Genomic DNA, 21,367 nt, shown 5'->3' on the forward strand with positions numbered 1-21,367 from the left:
ACTAGAATCACTAAGGAGGGTTTTGTTTATGGGATACCATTTGTGGAAATTATGAGTCAACAGTCTAAAGTCCAGGCTTCTGTACCTTTTAAAATATTATTTTTATATATCTCAGGTGATACTGATATACAGACAAATGTACAGTACAAAGTTACAGAATTACACAGATAGCGTAATCCTCATTAAAAGAGGATCAACATATTACAAAGTCCTATTTATAATGGCTTTAAAATGGGAAAACAAAAAACTATATTCCTTTACATTTCTTTGTCTCGTGTAAGACTGTATGATTGCCCCCTTCTTCTCCTCAGAAATGACACTACAATTGAAAATGACATTGTGATCATTCCAAACTTCTATTATCATATCTCCCCAGCACTGCTACCATAGAGTAGCCTTCAATATTCCACATTCTCAATATAGTTTAGTAGAATGGCATGTATCAACTGCTCCTACTTTCCATCCCAAGAATCATGCATTACTCTTTTCTTCCAGTGCCAAGGAGCTCATTCTAATTCCCTCACCCGAGAGAAGCACTGCAAGGCAGAGTTCTGTCTGGCAGTCTAGTTCTTTGAAAAGCCCACTTCAGCAAATGCTACTTTCATTTGTTCATGTGGAAAATACCTATAACTGTTTTAGAGTGCACTTCCACAGTTAAGTTATGCTAATGTTCCTGACTATATTCAAAGCGTTATTTTACCCATTCTCCTATATAATACTTATCTGGATTTTAATTTTGCATTTCCTGTCATATTGTAGCTTATGACTACATGACCAAAAAGGATTGGACTCTGTCATTTTTATTTACAAACATGTCAAAAAACACAGGACCACCTGCTCAATTAGAAATGCATCCAAAATGGGAATACTGAGCCACTGACTAATATATTAAAGATTTATTTGTAAAGCAAGTAACTTTTGGTGGAGGGGGTAAATATATATAATTACAAGAGGTTTTTAATTCATAAAGTAAAAGTGAAAAGTTTGGAAAAATAGAACAAGTATTTGATGCAATTCATTTAAAATGTAATGAAATTCCAATAACTAGCATTCTTTTTGATTTGGGAAATGATGATAGCAATGGCTGTGTTCTGTTATTATAATTGTTATAATAGATTAGCTCACAAGATGAAATGCCCTTACTACAGATGGTTCTGGAAGAATGTAGAATTTCTAATTACACATTATATTTTTAATCTCATTTATTATATATACATATATCTGTTTTATATGTTAACAAAACAAAATACACAATATAATTTCTAATATGTAGAACAATTTAAATTGTATCTGAACATGTAAAAAGAAGAAAAAGAATGGAGAAAGGAATAATTTTTATTTTAATAATGGCTACCATTCAATCAAAAATTTATAGAGACTCTGATCTCAATGATGAGTTTATATTTTGCAAGTTCACTAAGTTTTATATATTAATTTAAGTCTTGTCCAATTATTTGTTAACAGTAACATGAAAATTTGAATAAGATGTCTGAACCTATCCTCTTTCCTCTTTCCTCACACTGTTGATTCTCTTTGACTGAACTAACAAAAATCTTGTAAGAGTGAAAAAACTGCAACAGATCTGGAAACTAAAGAATAAAAGTTCTTACACAAAGCAACTAGAAGAAAATTATAACCAGATTGCAGGCAGGTCAGCTGAATCTATTAAGTCATGTGGTTTGAGGAAGAAACAAATAAAAATCCAACAACAACCACTCATTTAAAGGACGCAGTTGAATAATGTAAATCCTAATCAGTGATTCCAAAAAATACAACATAAGCAGAGGTCACACCAAATTAGAAACATATAGTAGCAGAGAATTACTTATATGTATTACTACGAAAAACACCAACTCCTATCCTGCTACAAACACAGAAACTAATTTCTTAGTCCACACTCTAGAAGATGGTATGTGATCAAAATTGTTAGTGCAATGACTAGGAAAATAGATATTATTTTGGAAATTCCTTTCAAAAGGATTCAGATTTCTCTGTGTTTATAGAAGAAGAGATTATGTAATAATTAACAAAGAATCAAAATCTACCAAGGAGAAACAGAAAACTATTACAGTAAAGACAGTTAATTGGATTTTAAATACTGTAAAAACAGGGGATGGAAAATAAGATCATATAATTTTTCCCTGGTTCAGAGAAGAAAAATAAACAGACAAAATGTCAGAGAAATATCACTGAGAGCATACAGGCTGACCTAGGAAATCCAACATAGTTATGAAAACAACTATAAGGGAAAAGTAAAGAAGGAAAAAAAAATAATCAGAGAAATGATTAGGAAGTATGGCCATTTACCTCAGCCTACAGATCAGAAATGTACATGAAAAAAAGTGAAGAAGAAAAAAAAAACAGCACCTGGATATATACTGGTAAATTCTTTACAAATCAACAAGAACAAACTTCTACCAGTATCTAAGCAACAGAGTGAACAGGTTATCTAGAAAACGTGTGATAAAGAAATTATGAAACCAAGAGTTTTATATATAGTATAACGTGTGAAAATGAAAATTATGGTTGCAATGCTATGATTATTTATATCTATACATATCCAAAGAGAGTTGAGAAGGGGTACCATGCAGAAATTTAAGTTAAGTTTGTTTCTACAACTCATACACATTTAGGGCATAGAAAGCCTGGGTTATTTAAAGTAAAAAAAAAAAAAAAAAAAGAGCTCTTTTTGAAGATTTCTGTAAGTCCATACCCTCCCCACTCAGATATTTTCCTCCTGTTCTCTTATCAGAGGGTTGTGCCACTTGCAGTAGCTGAAGAGTCAGAGGACTGTGTCTGACTCCCTTAAGAGGGGGCAGGAGGGGCCATTTAGTTGCTTTGACTGTGGAGGGGAAAACTGCTGTCATGCTGGCAACTGCTCCACATACTGACCTTGGACAAAGAACAGAGAAAGGAAGTACATAAGAAAAACCTAGCCAAGGCACTTTGAAGCCTACCAAAGCATACCCCCAAGGAATGATAGGACCCAAAAGAGAGGATCTACAGACTGCAAAGAAACTAGAGGTCAAAGGTGACAGGGGGCTGCCATATGAGAATAACCACCATTTGTCAGGTAAAATAAACCATTAAGTCAAGTTGTCTCCACTGAGATATCCCAGAAATAAAGAAGGGACTCTCAGTGACAATTTTAAATATTCACCAGTCTCTCCCAGCACAAAGTTATCTTATAGTAAGGATGAAATGTCTCACTGTCTTTACCATCCTTTCTTCTCACCTTTCAAACTGTAGGCTCAAAGACCATAGTAAGAAAGTAGGAGAGAAGACAAGCTAGGTGGGCAAAGTCCTAACTCTAACCTTGAGTCAGTCATCGCTTCATAGAAGACTTCTGGTTGGCTGGGGTATAGTCTGAAATAGAATTATTACGTAGGGCCATCCCTGGTGGCTCAGTGGGTTAAAGCACAGCACTAAGAAGCTTAAGCCACTTCCACATGAGTTCGATCCCCGCCGGCCCGGGAGGTGACCACATGGCATGGCAGACCTCTCCTGACCCGCCCGCTGCTCCCCTCAGCAGTGTACTTTGAGCCTGTTCTGCTCCCCACTCTCTCTGGTGGCTCTCCCACCTTCCGCATCTCTGGCCTGTACCCCAGTTCTGTATGAATAAATAAATAAATCTTTAAAAAAATTATTATGTAGGATGCACACATTTTAATTATTAAATTAGATCAATATTTGATGATTCTGATTGACCAGGCCATTTTATTGTCTGAAAATACTTAGTCATGGGCTTGCCTAAGATTTTCTCTCTAGGGAAAAGGGAAGATTCTTTGCTATTAAAAAATAAAAAGGGGGCCCTCCCGGGTGGCACAGCGGGTTAAAGCACTGCACTAAGAAGCTTAAGCCACTTCCGCATCAATTCGATCCCTGCCTGTCCCGGAGGAGATCCACATGGCGAGGCAGATCTCTCCTGACCTGCCCACTGCTCCCCTCAGCAGTGTACTTCATGGATCTGCCTGTTCTGCTCCCCACTCTGTCCCTGGTGAATCCTCTCACCCTCCACATCTCTGGCCTGTACCCAGTTCTGCATGAATAAATAAATCAATCTTAAAAAAAAAAAAAAATAAAAGGTGCCCTCCCTGGTGGCTCAGTAGGTTAAAGCACAGCACGAAGAAGCTAAGGCCATTTCCGCAGGAGTTTGATCCCTGCCTGCCCCACCAGAGGTGATCTACATGACTCGGCAGACCTCTCCTAACCCCACCCACTGCTCCCCTCAGTAGTGTACTTCGTCAGTCTGCCTGTTCTGATCCCTACTCTGTCTCTGGTGAATCCTCTCACCACCCCTGCACCTCTGGCCTCCGGCCTGTGAGTTCTAAACTGACTTTGATTTATGTGAATTGCACGATATGCAAACTTTATCTCATGCTGATTTTTAGGAAAATTTTTGCTAGATTAAAATACATAGTTACATAGTGGGGGAGAAAATTCTCAATTTTCAAATTTTAATTCAGTGTCTGACAGGAATTTAGAATACATTGATTTACTCTGTTGCTCCCTTGCCTCCCGCCCCCACCCCCCAAAAAAAAACAAAAAAAATTAGCATCAAGTAGTTAATTTTCATTGTATGGTAGACATCCAGTGGGAAAAACAATGTCTAGCATGGAGTCAGAATAGGTGGCAAGGAAAACTTGATTTTTAAAATACATATCAAGAGAAAAACAGATGTAGTTAGTAATATTCAAGACCTAAGTCTAAGAATAGGGTGTGGGAACATCAGAGCAAATGGCAGAGATATTGGATACCTGTCTTTTATTAAACTGTGTTAGAAAACATCTAATATTTACCATCTTAATCATATTTTTCCATCTTAGTCTTAAGGGTTAGTAGTGTTAAGCATATTAACACCGTTGTGCAGCCAACCTCCAGAAGTTTTTCATCTCACAAAACTTAAACTCTATACCATTAAACAACAGCTTGACATTATCTTTCCACCAGCCTCTCCAAACAGTGATTTTACTGTCTTGTCTGTGACTTACACTACTTTAGATGCTTCATGTAAGTGGAACACACCGTGTTTTTCTTTTTGTGATTAGTTTATTGAACTTAACATCATGCCCATAATGCCCTTGCTGTAGGATGTGATAAGATTCCCCTTACTTGAAAAACTAAGTAATATTCCTTTGTATGTATCGACATTTGTTTATTCAGTCATCCATCCATGGCGACTTGGATCACCTGACTTCCTCACCTCAGCTATTACAAATAATGTTGTTATGAACAAGGGCTTCTCTACTCTAACTTTGTTAAGATCCCAAGGGAGCAATAGAGACTTAAACATACACAGGCATATCAGATAAATGAGCATTCCTTAAGATACCATCTAAGGAATATTAGTGTATATTTTGGGGAAAGAAAAAAATCCTATTACAAGCTATTACAGGACACTAATGTCAAAGAGTCTAACAATTTTTTTTTTTTTTATTGCAAGGCTTCTCAGTCCCTGATTTTTTAATGTCTTCTATGAACTAAGAGACCATACTGCTATCAGTCTTTTGTGAACTCACTTGTTCAAAAAGCCCTTGATTTAGGGTCACTTGAATTTGTGTCTGGAGTTGTTAGGAAGTCAAGTTTCCACTGGACACTAAACTAAAAAACTGAATTATCTTGTGCACTGCCTTGAAGAGACCTCTGCTCAAAACACAGTGATGCTGCCACAATAACAATGATGAACCTAACCTAACTAAAAGGGGGTATGTCTATTTCTTTTATTCTTATATATTCTTAGATCTAAGGGAGTCCAGATCATTGAGGCAACTATTACAGAATCATTCCACTGTTGTACTTAAAATGACATATCTTAAATTCAGACTCAAGAAAACAAATGGTTATAACAGCTATCTTTACCTTTAACATATCTGTAAACAATGTACTGGTATGGTAATAAAGACATTAAAACCAGAAATCAATAATTCAGAAATTATTCAAGAAAAAAGTCCCACCTTTAGAATGAAAAGGCTTTACTTCAACAAAATAATTTAATGGATTACTGTAGCCTCAAGTCACCAAAGCAAGCTTAAATTAGTACAAAGCTATACATAGTTCTCAAACTAAATGTTAACTAGAAGAACGTAATTCTCAACCATGAAAATTATCAAAGCTGTTATTAAGTGTGTTACTTACTGCTATAATTTGGTCTCCAATTTGGATTCTTCCATCATGTTCAACAGCACTGCTCTTTGTAATGCTCTTTACAAAGATTCCTGAAGGTTCTAAGATTAGAATAAGTTATTTCTTAATATTTAAGAAGCATTCTGAAATTATAGCTATCTCTCTTTTCCAAGTATAAAGTCCTAATTTTGAATAAATACAAATTAAAAGTCACACAAATAAAATCATTTCTAGTATACTAGAAAATAGGACAATGGTCTGCATTATCATAAATACAATTCCTGAATCACCTACATTAAATTATTCCTAAGGAAGTTTTCATCATTTATTCAATAATCTTAAGTACATAATGTTAGGTCAATATTTATAGGTCAAAGGTATTAAAGGTAATTCCAAGTTGAAAATATATTAATTAATATAATTAACTACCTAATTTTTTATCTCCAATGTAACCAGCAATAGTAATTCCTAATCCTTGGATATTTTTAGTGAGTTCAACATCAAATGTCTCACTTTCTTCACTTTTCTGAGTAGAAGCATCGACCTAAAATAAAATCAATCAATAAATATACAGATAAGTAAACATATAAACAAACAAGATAAACTCTAAAAGTCAAAATCTTTAGGAATGTGATATAATTAGGTTTCAGACAACTCTGCTAGAAAATTAGTAGCTGTTTCTTTAATGTTGTCAACACAAACTGATCATAACATTATCTATGCAAAAGGAAAGTCAGCAGTAAAGCTATCTCCCCCATCAGAAAAACATATTGCTTTTTAGGTAACCAAAACTTTAAACATCAGATAGTTTCTCAATAACAAGTTCTCTTCTCAGAAATGGCTCATCTTCATTTTTAAAGGATGTTAGAAATAGTACATTGGAAAGAATTCAGACGAACAAGTTCAAGTCTAGCTTTGTTAATTTTTCTAAACATCAGTGAGCTCTACTGTTTATGAGGAATAAGAAAAGCAACAAGTCTAGCTATCTATTATTGATCAGTTGCCATGTAAGAGGTACTTGACGTGTCTACTCACTTATTTCTCATAATATGCCTAAAGGTTGGTACAATTATTTTCATTTTTTTCTCTGGGGAAACTGAGGCATATAACCTTTTCCAAGAACAGGAAGCAATCATGTAGAGATAAAATTCGATGCAGATAATGTAGTCCCTATTCTTAATTACTACACAGTATGTAAAATCCCTCCTTGAATAAGGACCATAGTGTCTATTCAGGGCATACTGTTATTACTATCTTAAGCTCTTAAGCTAGTGCTGATTCTAATACCATGAATGAGTTAACCTATTTCCAGATAACATATTAATAGACCGTGATTATTTTGAAGTCAGTGAAATATACCATAGAGGTATTTAAAATTCTTCCTTAGTTTATAAAGTGCCAACAGAAAAGCAAGTAATAAAAGAGATATGCCTTCTATGTTGGTTTCATCATTCTTCAAATGATAGAGGAAAGTAAGTTTCTTCAACATGTAGAATTGTTATTAACTATATTTTTGACTGGAGGGGAAAACTCCCTGAATTAAGCATTACTATATTCAAGCAATAAGTCATCAATAAGTGATTGTCATTATATACTAGTATGGTGTCAGCCACTTCCACAGAGAATCCTAGGATGATTATAAAAAAAATAAAGGCTGTGGTTAGCTGGTAATGTTTTCTGATTTCCTTTAAGCAAATTCCAACTGCATTTCACCGACAGCCCACCTAAATGAAATGTAAAGTTTGATTTATTTTTTTCACTGCACATAATTATCTGTGCAAACTTAGCAAAAGTTTAAAGTTTAGATAATTACAAGAAAATGACAGGATGAAATCTGCTTCAATTGAAACAAATGTGTTTTCTATTTTTAATAAGACTTATGCGAGTGCTATTTTAGAGGGTGGCAATTTGACTATCGAATGGTTTTAAAAGGGGCACAGGCTTCAAAAATGATGATATGCACAGAATAGATATTTTTCTAAGCTTTCAATTACATCAAGTGGTTTTCGGTATTGCATTCATTTATATATTGCTGAATAAAATGTTTTGTTTACCACAAAGAATGCCACTTAAATACTTTCATAAACAAGCTTTCACTCTTTACTTCATTCTCTTTGCAAAAAATAGCAACCAATCTCAATCCTAAAAACAACAGAATCATGGAAATTTCAAGTGTTCTAATAAAGTTTTCAAGGGCTGTGAAGGAGTTAGGATAATTTAAAATTGTACAGCAATTAATAAAATAATCTTTAATTTAAAAAAAAATAGATGTTTTTTCATATAGAGATGTGCGTTGGCTATAAAGCTTATCTAGAAATTGAGTAGAATACTCTTCTCATACATTTAAGAGATTTGGAGATAAATTTATTTTGTTTATTTTTTTTTATTCTATAAACTCCTGTAACTGATACATCTGAAATAATCACTACATTCGAATATTTTTTCATTTTTCTAGTACTTTTTCATGTCAAGTTAACATAGATGGAATGTTTATAAAAAGCTTTTGTTACAATTACAAAAGATCATTTTTTTCCTTTCAAAAATAATGTAACTAGATAAGAATAATGATTTCTCACTAAGAATCTGGAAAATACTTATGACATTATCTTAAAACAATAATATTGGGCCCTCCCTGGTGGCGCAGCAGGTTAAAGCTCAGCACTAAGAAGCTAAAGCTACTACCGCTTGAGTTCCATCCCCGCCTGCCCCGGAAGAGATCCACATGGCGAGGCAGACCTCTCCTGACCCATCCTCTGCTCCCCTCAGCAGTGTACTTAGTCGCTCTGTCTGTTCTGCTTCCCTCTCTTTCTCTGGTGAATCCTCTCACCCTCCACATCTCTGGCCTGTACCCCAGTTCCATATGATTTTTTTTTAAAAAAAGCAATAATATTGGAAAGCTTTAGAGCTTTAGTAAGCTTTTCTCACCCCAACTAAGCCTGCCTCCATTCTCACTTCCCAAAAAGACTAAAAAGAAAGTTGTCAAAAGGGAATAATTGGAACTTTTTCCTACTTTACAGAGAAAATTCTAATTAAGAAAAAATAAACATTTCAGGTAATAAGCTATAAGTAACTTTTAAAATGTTACCCATACTATAAAACATTACCTTCATAAACATATTTCTTAAAGAAAAACGTACAACAGAAACCTAGAATTCTAATGTATCCATGGATACATTATTCCTAATTCATAAGATCTTAGGTCTGAGATAATTCTGAGTTCTGTTTACTCAGTAGCACTAATATATAAACATTAATTTAGTAAGTCTGCTTCCTACATAAAGATCATTGTCATTTAAAAGGTACTGTGTAATTCTTCCATTATCTGTATTTACATACCCGCATCTCTGGAGTAGATGATGGGGATGAGGAAAGGGCAATGCCCAGAGAGGTGGATGTGGTTGGTTCTTCTATAGCACCTCTTGCAATCATCAATTTAATTCTATTTCCACATTGTCTGAGTACTTGTGCTACTTGTTCACTGCTCATTCCTGTTAGATCTGTGTCACCAATCTTTAAAATGTGGTCTCCACTACACAATCGTCCATGCTGAAAAAAAACATTTTGATTAATCAAGCTATTATTACTTTAACTTCATCAGAAGAAATCCTAAATGAGGGAAAGGGAATAATAATACAGAATTTTGCTGATATAAATTACCAATCATGGGTCAACAGACATGGGTTTGCAACTTTAACTGTCTCTTCAAACACCCTATCATCTAATTCAGTGTGATGTTTGTTAATGAAATTCACAAATTTTCAGTAAAATCACTAGTCTACATGAGTTTTTCGATTTGATTTTAACCCAGCACATTTAAGAAAATACTAAACCTTCTGTAATTTTTTTTATGGCTAGAATAAAAAAGATAATCCCATTAAGCAGATAAAGTATTAACAGCAAAGTAAATACATGTTACTCAAAACATAATGTGAACCACAAGATAGAACCAGAATGCTACCACAATTTTATGTCTTGCCATTTAAATCATAAATGCCTCTAAATAACTTATTTGCAGATAAAATGCTTCCAAGATGAAAATTCAGATAAATGAGTGAGTGTATTTATAAAGGGAAAATTATTTTGATAAGCCTCCAAAGGACTACTGTCCACTATAAGTTTCTGCAGTGATAGAAATATTCTGCATTGTCCAACATGGAAGCTCTAGTGACATATGGCTATAAAGCACCTGAAATTCCAATTAAAGATCTGGATTTGTAACTTTAATTCCAATTAATTTGAATAAGTAATTTCAATTAATTACATTGGATATAGAATGGCATGTAGCAAGTAGTTACCATATGGGACAATGCAGTTTTCTGATAAAGCTAATTTATCTAGTTTTTTTTATCACATTTACCTAGGGAAATTCATTAGAGCTTCATGCTTGAAGCTGGTTTATGTTTTACCAGAAGAAAATTTGCATGTTGTTGTGTTGCTGTCAAAAGCTCTACTGATAAGGTTACCAGTAAGCAGGCATTTTCTTTTATGAATATGAAAGAAGTTGATGAACATGCCTTCCTAGTTAAATTCAAACACACAGGAAACAACAGCTTTATAAACAAAATGTTACAATCACGTTACTTAATAACAGAACTTAAAATATAAATAATAACCAGAAAGGTTTTGAAAACTTTTCTCACATATATTCCAACCTCACATATAATAAGAAACAAGTCTTTAATAAACTATGTAAGTGATAAAAAAAAATGCTGTACTTCATATACAAAGATAACACCACTGAACTCATTAAAGGGACACATTGAATCTTGTTTTTTTTGTTTTTCTCCTTAGTAATGAAGGGTTCTTTCTTACATAATAACTGGTTCTGTAAAATAGCTGATTAGGTTTCTTAATCGATTTATGATAAAATAAAGGTTTGCTGCTTTTACAATGATCAAAATCAGAATTCTAGAGTCTTAAAATTACCATCTATTCATCTTAACTCTGCTCCATTTCAAAGAGAAAGTCTAAGAAAACACTTTGGAGATAGTTCAACAAAATAGGATTCTAACTCTAGTTCCTTGACATTATTTATTTAAAACCACATTTTCTTCTAACAAAATATAAAATGTAAAGTCATATTATTTAATAAAACAGCACAAAATACTTGCTGGAATAGCTTACCTGATCAGCTACTCCGCCAGGCAGGATAGTTTTTACAATCACACCAGTTGATTTTCCTCCTACAATCCCAAATCCCAGACCAGATCCATCATTCACCAACTCAATAGTTTCCACATGTTGCCAGTGAACCTGAAAACAAAATTCCTATATGAATTTGTAAAAACTTAGAAAAGTATTTTTTGTAATTCATCTAACTATTCAGAAATGATAATGAACCTTTTAAAATGTCCCTTTTATTTCATATACTTCCTTTCCAATAGATAGTTACCACTCTTGATTTATCAGCACATCATTATGGTGACTGCACTTAGCCAGTTAAACATAGGCAGTGATTTGTAAGAACCTCTGTAGAACTTCTAAAAACAAAAATACGAAAACATGGGGGGAAAGTAAGTAGATCTCAAAAGTCTAGTAAAAAAGATTGCTATGGAAGTCTTCTGCATAACCCTGCCATGGAGGACTGTAAATTAGGTAACCTCTTAAAGTTTAAATAGTCAGCTGAAGAACAATCTAACAGTGTAATTACAAAACAAAATCAAGATGTTATATCCACAAATAAGTCAATTTAATTAAGATACTAAATTTTTTTCTGAAGAATGTTGTCAAGAAAAACTACAAAACAAGAAAGGCAAAACTTGTTTTAGAAGCCAGTGATCTAATCATTAAATTGTAATAAAAACCCACAGTTTAAAAAAAAAAAGACATAAACAGTAGAAAACTCAAAAGTACAAAGAACTTAAACTTGAGCCTTACAGATAATAATAATAATAATAATAAAACTTGAGACTTACAGATAATAATAGTAATAAAAACCAGCAAATATGTCCTGCTGCTTTTGAAAGTTTTACATATATACATACTCACCGGATTAGAGTGAGCTGACACTGTACTGGCTGCAGATGGAGAACGGGAAATGATGGGACTAATGATCTGAGGCAATGAGCCTCTTGCAATAACTAGCTGGACGTTATCTTTGGCTTTCTGCAGGATGCTGATAGCCTGCTGATGTGTGATTGTCTGATCAAGTGCCTGGCCATTGATTGCAAGGATTTGATCAGTTTCCTTCAATCTTCCATCTCTATCAAGAATGAAGAAAAAGGTAAAAAAAAAAAAATGACACCAGACTGCTTTCAAGAAAAGCTTCTCTAGCTTATATTTTTAGGCTATTTTTCCTTCTATTTTTTAAATTTCCAAATGTCTTAAGTTTTGTCTTTTAGTCTACTTTAAGATCATTTTTCTAATTTTAATCCTATTTTTTAAATTTTTTTCTTCCTAAAAGTTCTACTTTTTAAATAGTTGGCTTGATCAATTCCTAATCATCCTCTCCCAGCTGAAAGCTTGCTCTGCTCCAACTGGTTACATAATCTATTCATTTTATTTGGATGTTCATATTTCCTACAAATGAAGGCAAAGATGTATGTATTTATTTTGAGCATATTAGTAAACATATTTCAAATCATCATGGATCATCTGTATACCTTCCTTACAGTAACTACAAATGTAATCAGAATAAGCGTATTAACAATGAAAATATAATACCCCACACAGTTTTCTTTCCTCACTAAAAGATAATTAAGATTACATTTAAAAGCTAACTTTTTTTTTTTGACATTTCACTTTTTCCTTCTTTTATTTTCTTATTTCCTCCACCTAACCAACTGTGCACTGCTGTACCCCATCTGCCCCTTTCCCCTATTCCCTCTGGTAATCATTTTCTGTAGCTCTGAAAAAAAAAAAAATCACTCTTTTCTGAAAGGACCTGTTTTTTATCATAAAAATGTTACTGACATCTTTAAAAAGTTACGATTAATAGATTACATTTGTTTTTGTTTGTTTTACTCATTTTTGTTTCTCTATATTTTCCCAAGGTAATTAATAATTTCTGAACATGGCATAAAAAGAGGCAATTTCCTGGAAGTCTCACCTGTGAGCCACACTGCCCTCTTGGATCTCTTGCACAAATATTCCCAATTCTCCCCGGTTTTCACTTCTTAGTCCCACAACACTAAAACCGAGGCCCCCACAAGGAGGTTTGAGAAGTTCAAAAATTTCTACATGGCGACCCTGTTTAGGAAACAAAGCAAGATATAAAATTAAAACTCACTGGAGCAGCAATCATCTTATTAGTGGTTATCACTTAAAAAAAAAAAAAAACATGATTTTTTTTTCTAAATAAATGTTATCACTTATAACACAGAATGAAATATAATGGAATATCTTACTTTATATTGAAGAATATTTTGGAACAAGACATGTAATACATAGTTGAAAATATGATGATAAAAAACATGAAAAATGGAATAGGAAAACCTCTACAGCACCCAAACTTACAGAAAATCTACTACTTATTTATATCAATTTTTTAGATGTTAATAATGTCACTATATTCTCAAATTATCCACTTGATTATACTGTCAAGATATTAACACATTCTATCATAACTAAGATGAAGAAATGTTCTTACCTGGGCCATGTTTTTTATCAGTTGATCAAATTCATCACAAGCAGGTTTCCCACTGATGTACGGAGAACCAGATCTTGTTGGTGCTTCCAGATTTCCATTATTTAGGGAAGATAAAAAGGTTTCATTTTGCAGAGCAGGAATTACAGCTGGGCCAATAGGGGGGACGTGGGCATAGTCAATATTTGAAATTGCAGAACCTGTAATGCTTGCCTAAAGCAATTTGGAAATTATTAGCAATTTTAACATTTCAAAAATTATTTCATTAAAAAATCTATAAAAGAGGTAATATTGCAGCATCTGTAAAATTTTAAACTGCCCACATTCTTTGATCAAAGCATTCTATTTCAGTAAATTTATTTCTAGGAGAGAAATTAAAATAAAAGATAAAGATGCTTATACAAGTATGATCAATGCATCATAATTTAGTATACAGGAAAATTTTATTAACTCATAATATCCAGTGTTCAACTTCAAGGTATCCATTAAAACATATATATCCATGCACACGCTTAAGTGAAAATTTATAGTTATGGGTGCCTCCTTAATAGCGCAAGGGGTTAAGTTTCAGCACTATGAATCTTTTGGTAGCCACTGTAGCACAAATTTAATCCCCAGCCAAGGAGATAAACAACAGACTCAGTAGACTTCTGCTGTCTCACCTGCTGCTCACATCAGCAGTATATTTCATTCAACCTACCTGTTCTGTTCCTCATTCTGTCTCTGGTGAATCCTGTCACAGCCCCCCATATATCTGTTCTAAACCCCAGCTCTTGTATGCACAAATAAATTAAAAGAAAAAAAAAATTAAAGTTAGTCATGAGGGCCCTCCCTGGTGGCGCAGCTGGTTAAAGCACCACACTGAGAAACTAAAGCCACTTGGGCATGAGTTCAACCCCTGCCCCTGATGTGATCCACATGGCATGGCAGACCTTTCCTGACCTGCCCGCTACTCTCCTCAACAGTGTACTTCATCAATCATCCTGTTCTCCCTACTCGGTCTCTCTCTGGTGAATCCTCTCACTGCCCCTGCACCTCTGGCCTGTACCCTAGCTTTGTGTGCATAAATAAATAAATCTTTTTAAAAGACAAAGTCAGTCATGAAATGTTGTATACAATATGACCTAATGTACATTTAAAAATTTATATATGCACTAAACATCGGAATGAATATGCATGAGAGAAATAACCAATATTAGCAATACCTGAGAGATGGGATGTCAGAGGATCATCTGCTTTCTATATCACTTGAAATTTCATAACACTACTTAGTTAAATAACTTGGTTTTCCCAAATATAGGACTGACTTTGGTCCCGAGCTCCTAGGCAGTAAGCTTTAAATCACTGGAGATTTCTAAATGACCAGAGTGCCTTTGATATTCATAGTGGGTCCCAGGGTTATATGACATCTGTTTAAAGTGTGAAGCTATATTATATCATGTGGGGAATGACTCCTCCAGATTTTCTTTTCTGTAGCTGATGTTTGACCTGTATCTATTCCCTACCATAGACCACAATAACAAGAACAAAGGGTTTCAACAATTTCTATAGGTCCTTCTAGAGAATTATTGAACTCAAATATGATTCTAGGAACCTCTTAAGTTTTTTGATGTTACCACAAGTGAGGATGGTTTTGTGATTTCTTCTACTTCACACTTGGAAATTGAGTGCCTAACATTGATTTTTCAAATCTTGGCTCAGCTGGCAGTTTGGAGAAATAAGCCTTCAAACTGTGCAGTTTGGCTCACTCCAGCTAGAATGACGTATGTAACAACAACAAAATGCAGGTAATTCCATTTTGTAAAAATATTCTACAGTTACTTGTGTGTAGAATAGTCTGTGTAGAGCTTGTGTGTGGAACTCCAAGTCAAATCTAAATACCTGATGAACTAGTATAACAGTTAATCTTAATTTCATATTTCTGTAGTATCTGGAATGTAGTTTTTTATCTATAATCATTTATCAGACATGTCACATCGCTAATCTTGTTAGATTACTCTCTGAACTCAACTCCTACATTCTGCCCATCCCCAGAGCTCCTGGTGTACTGACCACTTCATTACTAAAACTGCCAGTTATTCTCTGTACCAGCAAGATACATCCTTTCCCCCAGTATCTACATGTTTATGTCTTTAATTAATTCAAATGTGCTCAATTATACCTTGCCTTCTCAAACAATCCTATGATACTATACCCCATCATTATTCTCTGTGAGCTGAACCTGCACTGTTTTTTTGTTTGCTTGTCTTGTTTTTTAAAGATCTATTTATTTATTTATACATATAGACACAGGGCAAAGGCAGATGTACAGAGCAGCAAGAGGATTCACCAGAAACAGAGCGGGGAACAGAACAGGCAGAAGGACTAAGGTACACTGCTGAGGGGAGCAGTGGGCCAAACAGGAGAGGTCTGCTGTGCCATGTGGATCTCCTCCCCAGCTGGAATCAAACTTGCACTGAAGCAGCCACCCTTGACTTAGCTTTAGCTTAGCAGTACAGCATTCCAAACACCAACACCACCAAGGAGGGCCGTGAATTGTTTTTCTTCATGGTACATATTACCCCTGACATCCACCCTGTTACCCTGTCCATCCCATCCTAGAATTCTAGAATTTTCCAGCAAAGGAATTTTTTTTATTATTATCTACTATATCCCCATTCGCTAGAAGTGTGTTTTGAACACAACTGGTGTTCAAATATTTTCGTAGAATAAATGGAATACAGAGAAACCAAAGAAAAGGTCAAGAAAAAGTGAAAACTAGCAAACTGACCACAGTACGTAGGCATACAGCAAAAGAAGAAAGTGGGAGAGGAGGGGCAAGTTAGGACAGAGATGAATAAAAAGGGATACAGTGATGGTTTCTGAGTGATATGGTGGCATGAAAACAATGGGGACTATGGTGACACAGGAAAAAAAATGATTAATAAACAAATTATCTAGACTCAAAATATGAAAAAAAATGTTGATTCATTTTCTAATGCATACTCTGATTTAATGCCCCCAACAACCCTCAAAGTATTATTCATTTTATAGATGATAAAATTACACAAATCTTATAGCCAACAGACAGTATGATCTACATTTTTTTTCCTGGCATCCCTGTCACCTTTGTATTATACATTGTCTACAGCCATTTAAGGTATCATTTCTGGAAAAAGGACATTAATAAGGAATTTCATTGACAGAAGCAATTAAAATAGCCATAGTATATCATCTCTTTGTGTCCAAGTGTTTGTTATTTGTCCCTAGAAATAACAAGAACCTAATAAATTACAAAAAATACAACTTTGATATTGGCTATACATAATCACAGAAAAAGATCAATGTAGTTAGAAACGGCTTTTGGGGAATTCTTTTAAATGCTTAATTTAAGACTTGAGGAGGCATGATCAATTATTATTTTTTTTCAAAAACAAGCTTCTTATAATAAACTTGATCTTTTTTTATCCTGAGCCAATGCAACTTCAATAAAGCCTGCCAGCAGACACACGGCTCAGGTTGAAACAGATGGCATAATAAAACTTGTGACAGGCTGAAGATCCCACACACCAGGACATAATGCCTATGGTATATTTACATAGGAAAAAATATTTGGACTTCTGCTATGGTAAGCCAGAATGAGCAAATCACATTCCAAGAATAGAGAATCTATCCATATGAAGTTAACCAGAAAAGTACGACATTCTGATATTATGGACGACTGGGTGTGAAGCCTCTGTAAGAGGAAACTTACAGGACCAGAACACAGAATTATGAGACTTCTATAAACATACTGGATACCAGTTGTCTTCTAATTTGTTAAAGTTGTAATGCCTGCTGTTTCCTCTCTTGAGGTCTACATGAACAAAAGTTAGACTATATATTTTAAGACTGCAATTTACTTAAATCATCATACAAAGCCTTGTTTTTAAATTTACAAATTATGCTCATAGGTGAAGCACAAAGGCACCTTTTGATTTTGCTGTAACTGTTTATTAAAATGGTTTCTAAATTGTAATCTCCTAAAAGAACAGGAATGAATTTTATTTTACCCTGATAGGTTTGTTCATAAAAGACACACTATAAATGTTAAAAAATAAATAAATAAATAAAAAACTAGACGCCCATCTTGGTTTATAGATTATAAAATAAACAGAAGAAAACACAAATATCTGGTGGTTTTTACATAAAGATAAACAATCTGTATAATTTTTATAGAAGTTGCTAGCAAATGAGCAAGAGTCACTAAATAACTATCTGCTCTCTCTATAAGTTCCGCTGAGTATTTCAGTACCAAATAAAAAAACCTCTTTTATGTTCTTAGTAAATAAACATATAGTAACTTAATTTATGGATTGTAATTAGTGCTAATACCAAACACATAATTTAAATGAAGATTATGTAACTATTTAGTTAAGAAAGGGGTCAACTGCTTTGTGAATGGGCAGGATGAAACACTCTCAGTACTTAAAAATATTATGGAGCTCTTGTGTTCTTTTTCTTTTTTTCAACATGGTACATGGTTTACAACACATGTTTAAGGTATATGTTAGTCATGACACCCACCACCAAAGCACCCACGTCCTCTACCATAGTCCATGGGCCCCATTACACCCTGCTCTCTCCCCAACCTTATGGTAACCTAAATTCTACAGTCATACTCTTAGGGTTTTGAATGGTTTGGTTTTTGCTGACATACCCTTTGTTTTCCAGTATTCCACATATAAGTGAATCCATCCTGTATATGCTCTTTCTTCTTCTGGCTTATTTTATATAATCGCCTCCAGTTCCATTCATATTGTCACAAATGGCAAGAATTATTTTTCTTTCATAATTGACTAGCATTACATAATGTATACACACACCAATCTTTTTAAACTACTCACTGTCTTTAGGTTGTCATAACTTGACTACTGTATATAGTGCTGCAATGAAGACAGAAGATTCCTCAGAATTTGTGTTTTTGCAACGAGGAGAGGGTAAGTGCATTGGACTGTGGTGATGGCACACAGGTGATTTGGTGATGGGAAGCCCACAGGGATTACAACTGATACGGAAAAATGCACAAAATGATGTAAAAATAAACTACTATATTATTTTAAAAAATTGTGTTTTTGCACCTTTTGGATCAATAACTAGAAGTGGAACTGCTGGATCATATGGCAGGTCTATCTTTAGCATTCGGATAAATCACCATAATATAGTGCTTTAAATATATGTAAATAAAAGTACATGATAATCAAATAAAAATGGGCTTAAACTGGCTAACATGTTTTTTAAAATCCTTGTGTTTTCCATGAAATAGTGAAAGCATTAAATCAAAACCAAATAAGAATAAAAATCTCAAACCAAGGGACCAAGTCTAAATAAAGTCAAAATAATAAATCCAAAACTCAATAGCTTAAAAACACAAAAAAGGCAGCTCACTTAAGAGGATATATGGATAAAAAAAGGAGAACATAGAATATGTTCCATATCATTGTTCACTAGAAATAAGCAATTTTTAAAAGTACTCAGAGATATCATATGACTATCAGAAGTGTAAATTAAAAATTGTTTACACCATCAAATCCTGGCAAAGATATAAAAAAAGACTGCTCACACATTGCTGGTAGGACTGAAAAATAGTAGAGCTCCTCTGAAAAATAGTTTGGCAGCTTCTAAAATTAAAACTAAACAATCATTTACCATTTAGACACCATTGCGCTACTGCACATTTATTACAGAGAATATTATATAGAAATAAAAAACTATGTCCACACAAAAACAGTACACCACTCCCATAGTAGTTTTAGCTAAAAGTGTGACAGAAAACAAATAAAATATCCCCTATTCATGGTATGAATACTCAACAATAAAAAGAAACATAGTATTAAATATTTTACACTTAATAGATTTATATTTAAACTATTAATAAACAACAACCTGAGAGGATTATAAAAAATTTCACCTTGTGGAAAAAGTCAACTTCAACAATCACCTGTAATTTGATTCCATTTTTATAATACCCTCAAATGATAAAATACAGAAGGAAAAAATGCTGCCAGGGATTAGGGATGGTGTATAGAAAATTTAATCTGACTATTAATGGACGAGCAGAAGGAAGCTCTATGTGATAATGGAATAGATCTGTATAAATTTTGGTGGCTGTTACACTAATTATATTAAGTAAAAAGAATAACAAAAATTGAAAAAATGAAAGACATTGTACCAATGCCAGTTTCCTAGTTTTTCTACTATAAATATTAAAATATAAGCACTGGGTTAAATTTGATAAGAAATATTTATGGACCTCTCTCTACTGAAAGGCTCCTATGAACCCATATTTTATTTAAGCTAAAAAGGTTTCCTTAAAACTTGAGTAAAATTAATCAAAGATAATTACCATAATATCTAGGTAATGACTAAATGAAAATAATGTATCAGTAACAAGCTAACACAGAAATAAAGTAATATAAAAGACAAAAGTGAGACAAAATATGATATGAAAATATGGTATGATAAAATTTAATTGAATTTTATCATTTATTAAATTTAATATAAAGAGGTAAAATACCTCAAGTAAAAGATCAGAGTTGTCAGAATGCACAACAAATAAAACCTCAATACACGTTGTTTACCAAAGATGAACATTAACAAAGAAAAATATTTTAAAAAGATGAAAGTAGAAAGATAAGAAAAAAAGATCATATTAACTAAGGTAGATACATTAACCAAGAGAAACTTGATAGAGTTAAACTATTATCAGACAACTGAGGATTTTCAGGCAAGAAACATTACTGGAGATAAAAGACAACTCAGACATAAAGGCACAATTTTCTTCTATGAAAGATAAAACAATTTTAGTAATGTAAAAATGCAATCTCAAAACAAGTAGGGCAAAAGAATTGAGAATCCATATAATAAAGAGACAAATTCATAATTAGAGGTTATGACATACTTCTCACATTAAATGACAGCGAAAAATCAATAAGGATACAGAAGATATAAACAACATTCCAAATAAAGAGGACCCGATAAATATAAAATACTGCAAACAAAAACTGCCTGATACACATTATTTTCAAATATAAATAAGTATTTACGTAGATTACAGATAGTTCATAAAAGCAAGTGTCAAAAATTTCCAAGAAATGATTGAAAAGATACGCTCAAATTATGGTAGAGTAAGCTAAAAATCAGTAACAGTAAGATAATTAAAAAAAAAAAAAAAACTAAAGAGCACTAGTCAATTAAACACTATATTTCTAGATAAAACATGGGTCCTAAAAATTAATATATATATATATGATAATGAAAATACAGCTTAACAAAAAGTATGATGCAGCTGAAGTAATGCTTCAAAATAAGTTTGTAGACCTAAATGGATGTATTGTTAAAATAATGAAAAATTTAAGAACCGATGAGCTGAGTGTCTACATCAAAATGTAAAACACATTTAACCAAAATGTCTACTAATGAAACTGAGTTGTATTAAAAATCTTCCCACATATTAAAAATAAACCAGGTCGGCCCTCCCTGGTGGCGCAGCAGGTTAAAGCACAGCACTGAGAATCTAAAGCCGCTTCCGCATGAGTTCAATTCCTACCTGCCCCGGAGGTGACCACATGGTGTGGCAGACCTCTCCTGACCCGCCCGCTGCTCCCCTCAGCAGTGTACTTCGTTGATCTGCCTGTTCTG

At 33.6% G+C, this 21,367-nt stretch overlaps 1 protein-coding gene across 3 annotated transcripts in view; it reads right to left on the reverse strand.

Annotated features, from left to right (window-relative positions):
- The window catches only part of MPDZ (multiple PDZ domain protein), a 134,407-nt gene that overhangs the window by 90,152 nt on the left and 22,888 nt on the right, over window positions 1–21,367 (reverse strand). For all 3 annotated transcript variants that reach the window (XM_012721488.1, XM_004677661.2, XM_012721487.1), the window contains exons 4-10: window positions 13,712–13,921; window positions 13,172–13,311; window positions 12,112–12,325; window positions 11,248–11,376; window positions 9,460–9,669; window positions 6,553–6,667; window positions 6,136–6,224 (exon numbers count right to left, since the gene is read on the reverse strand). In XM_012721488.1, coding sequence (XP_012576942.1) covers window positions 6,136–6,224; window positions 6,553–6,667; window positions 9,460–9,669; window positions 11,248–11,376; window positions 12,112–12,325; window positions 13,172–13,311; window positions 13,712–13,921 — 1,107 coding nt within the window. The remainder of the gene's footprint in view (window positions 1–6,135; window positions 6,225–6,552; window positions 6,668–9,459; window positions 9,670–11,247; window positions 11,377–12,111; window positions 12,326–13,171; window positions 13,312–13,711; window positions 13,922–21,367) is intronic.

The sequence above is a fragment of the Condylura cristata genome, unplaced genomic scaffold (assembly GCF_000260355.1).
Source record: "Condylura cristata isolate star-nosed mole 26May11 unplaced genomic scaffold, ConCri1.0 scaffold00006, whole genome shotgun sequence".
NCBI lineage: Eukaryota > Metazoa > Chordata > Mammalia > Eulipotyphla > Talpidae > Condylura > Condylura cristata.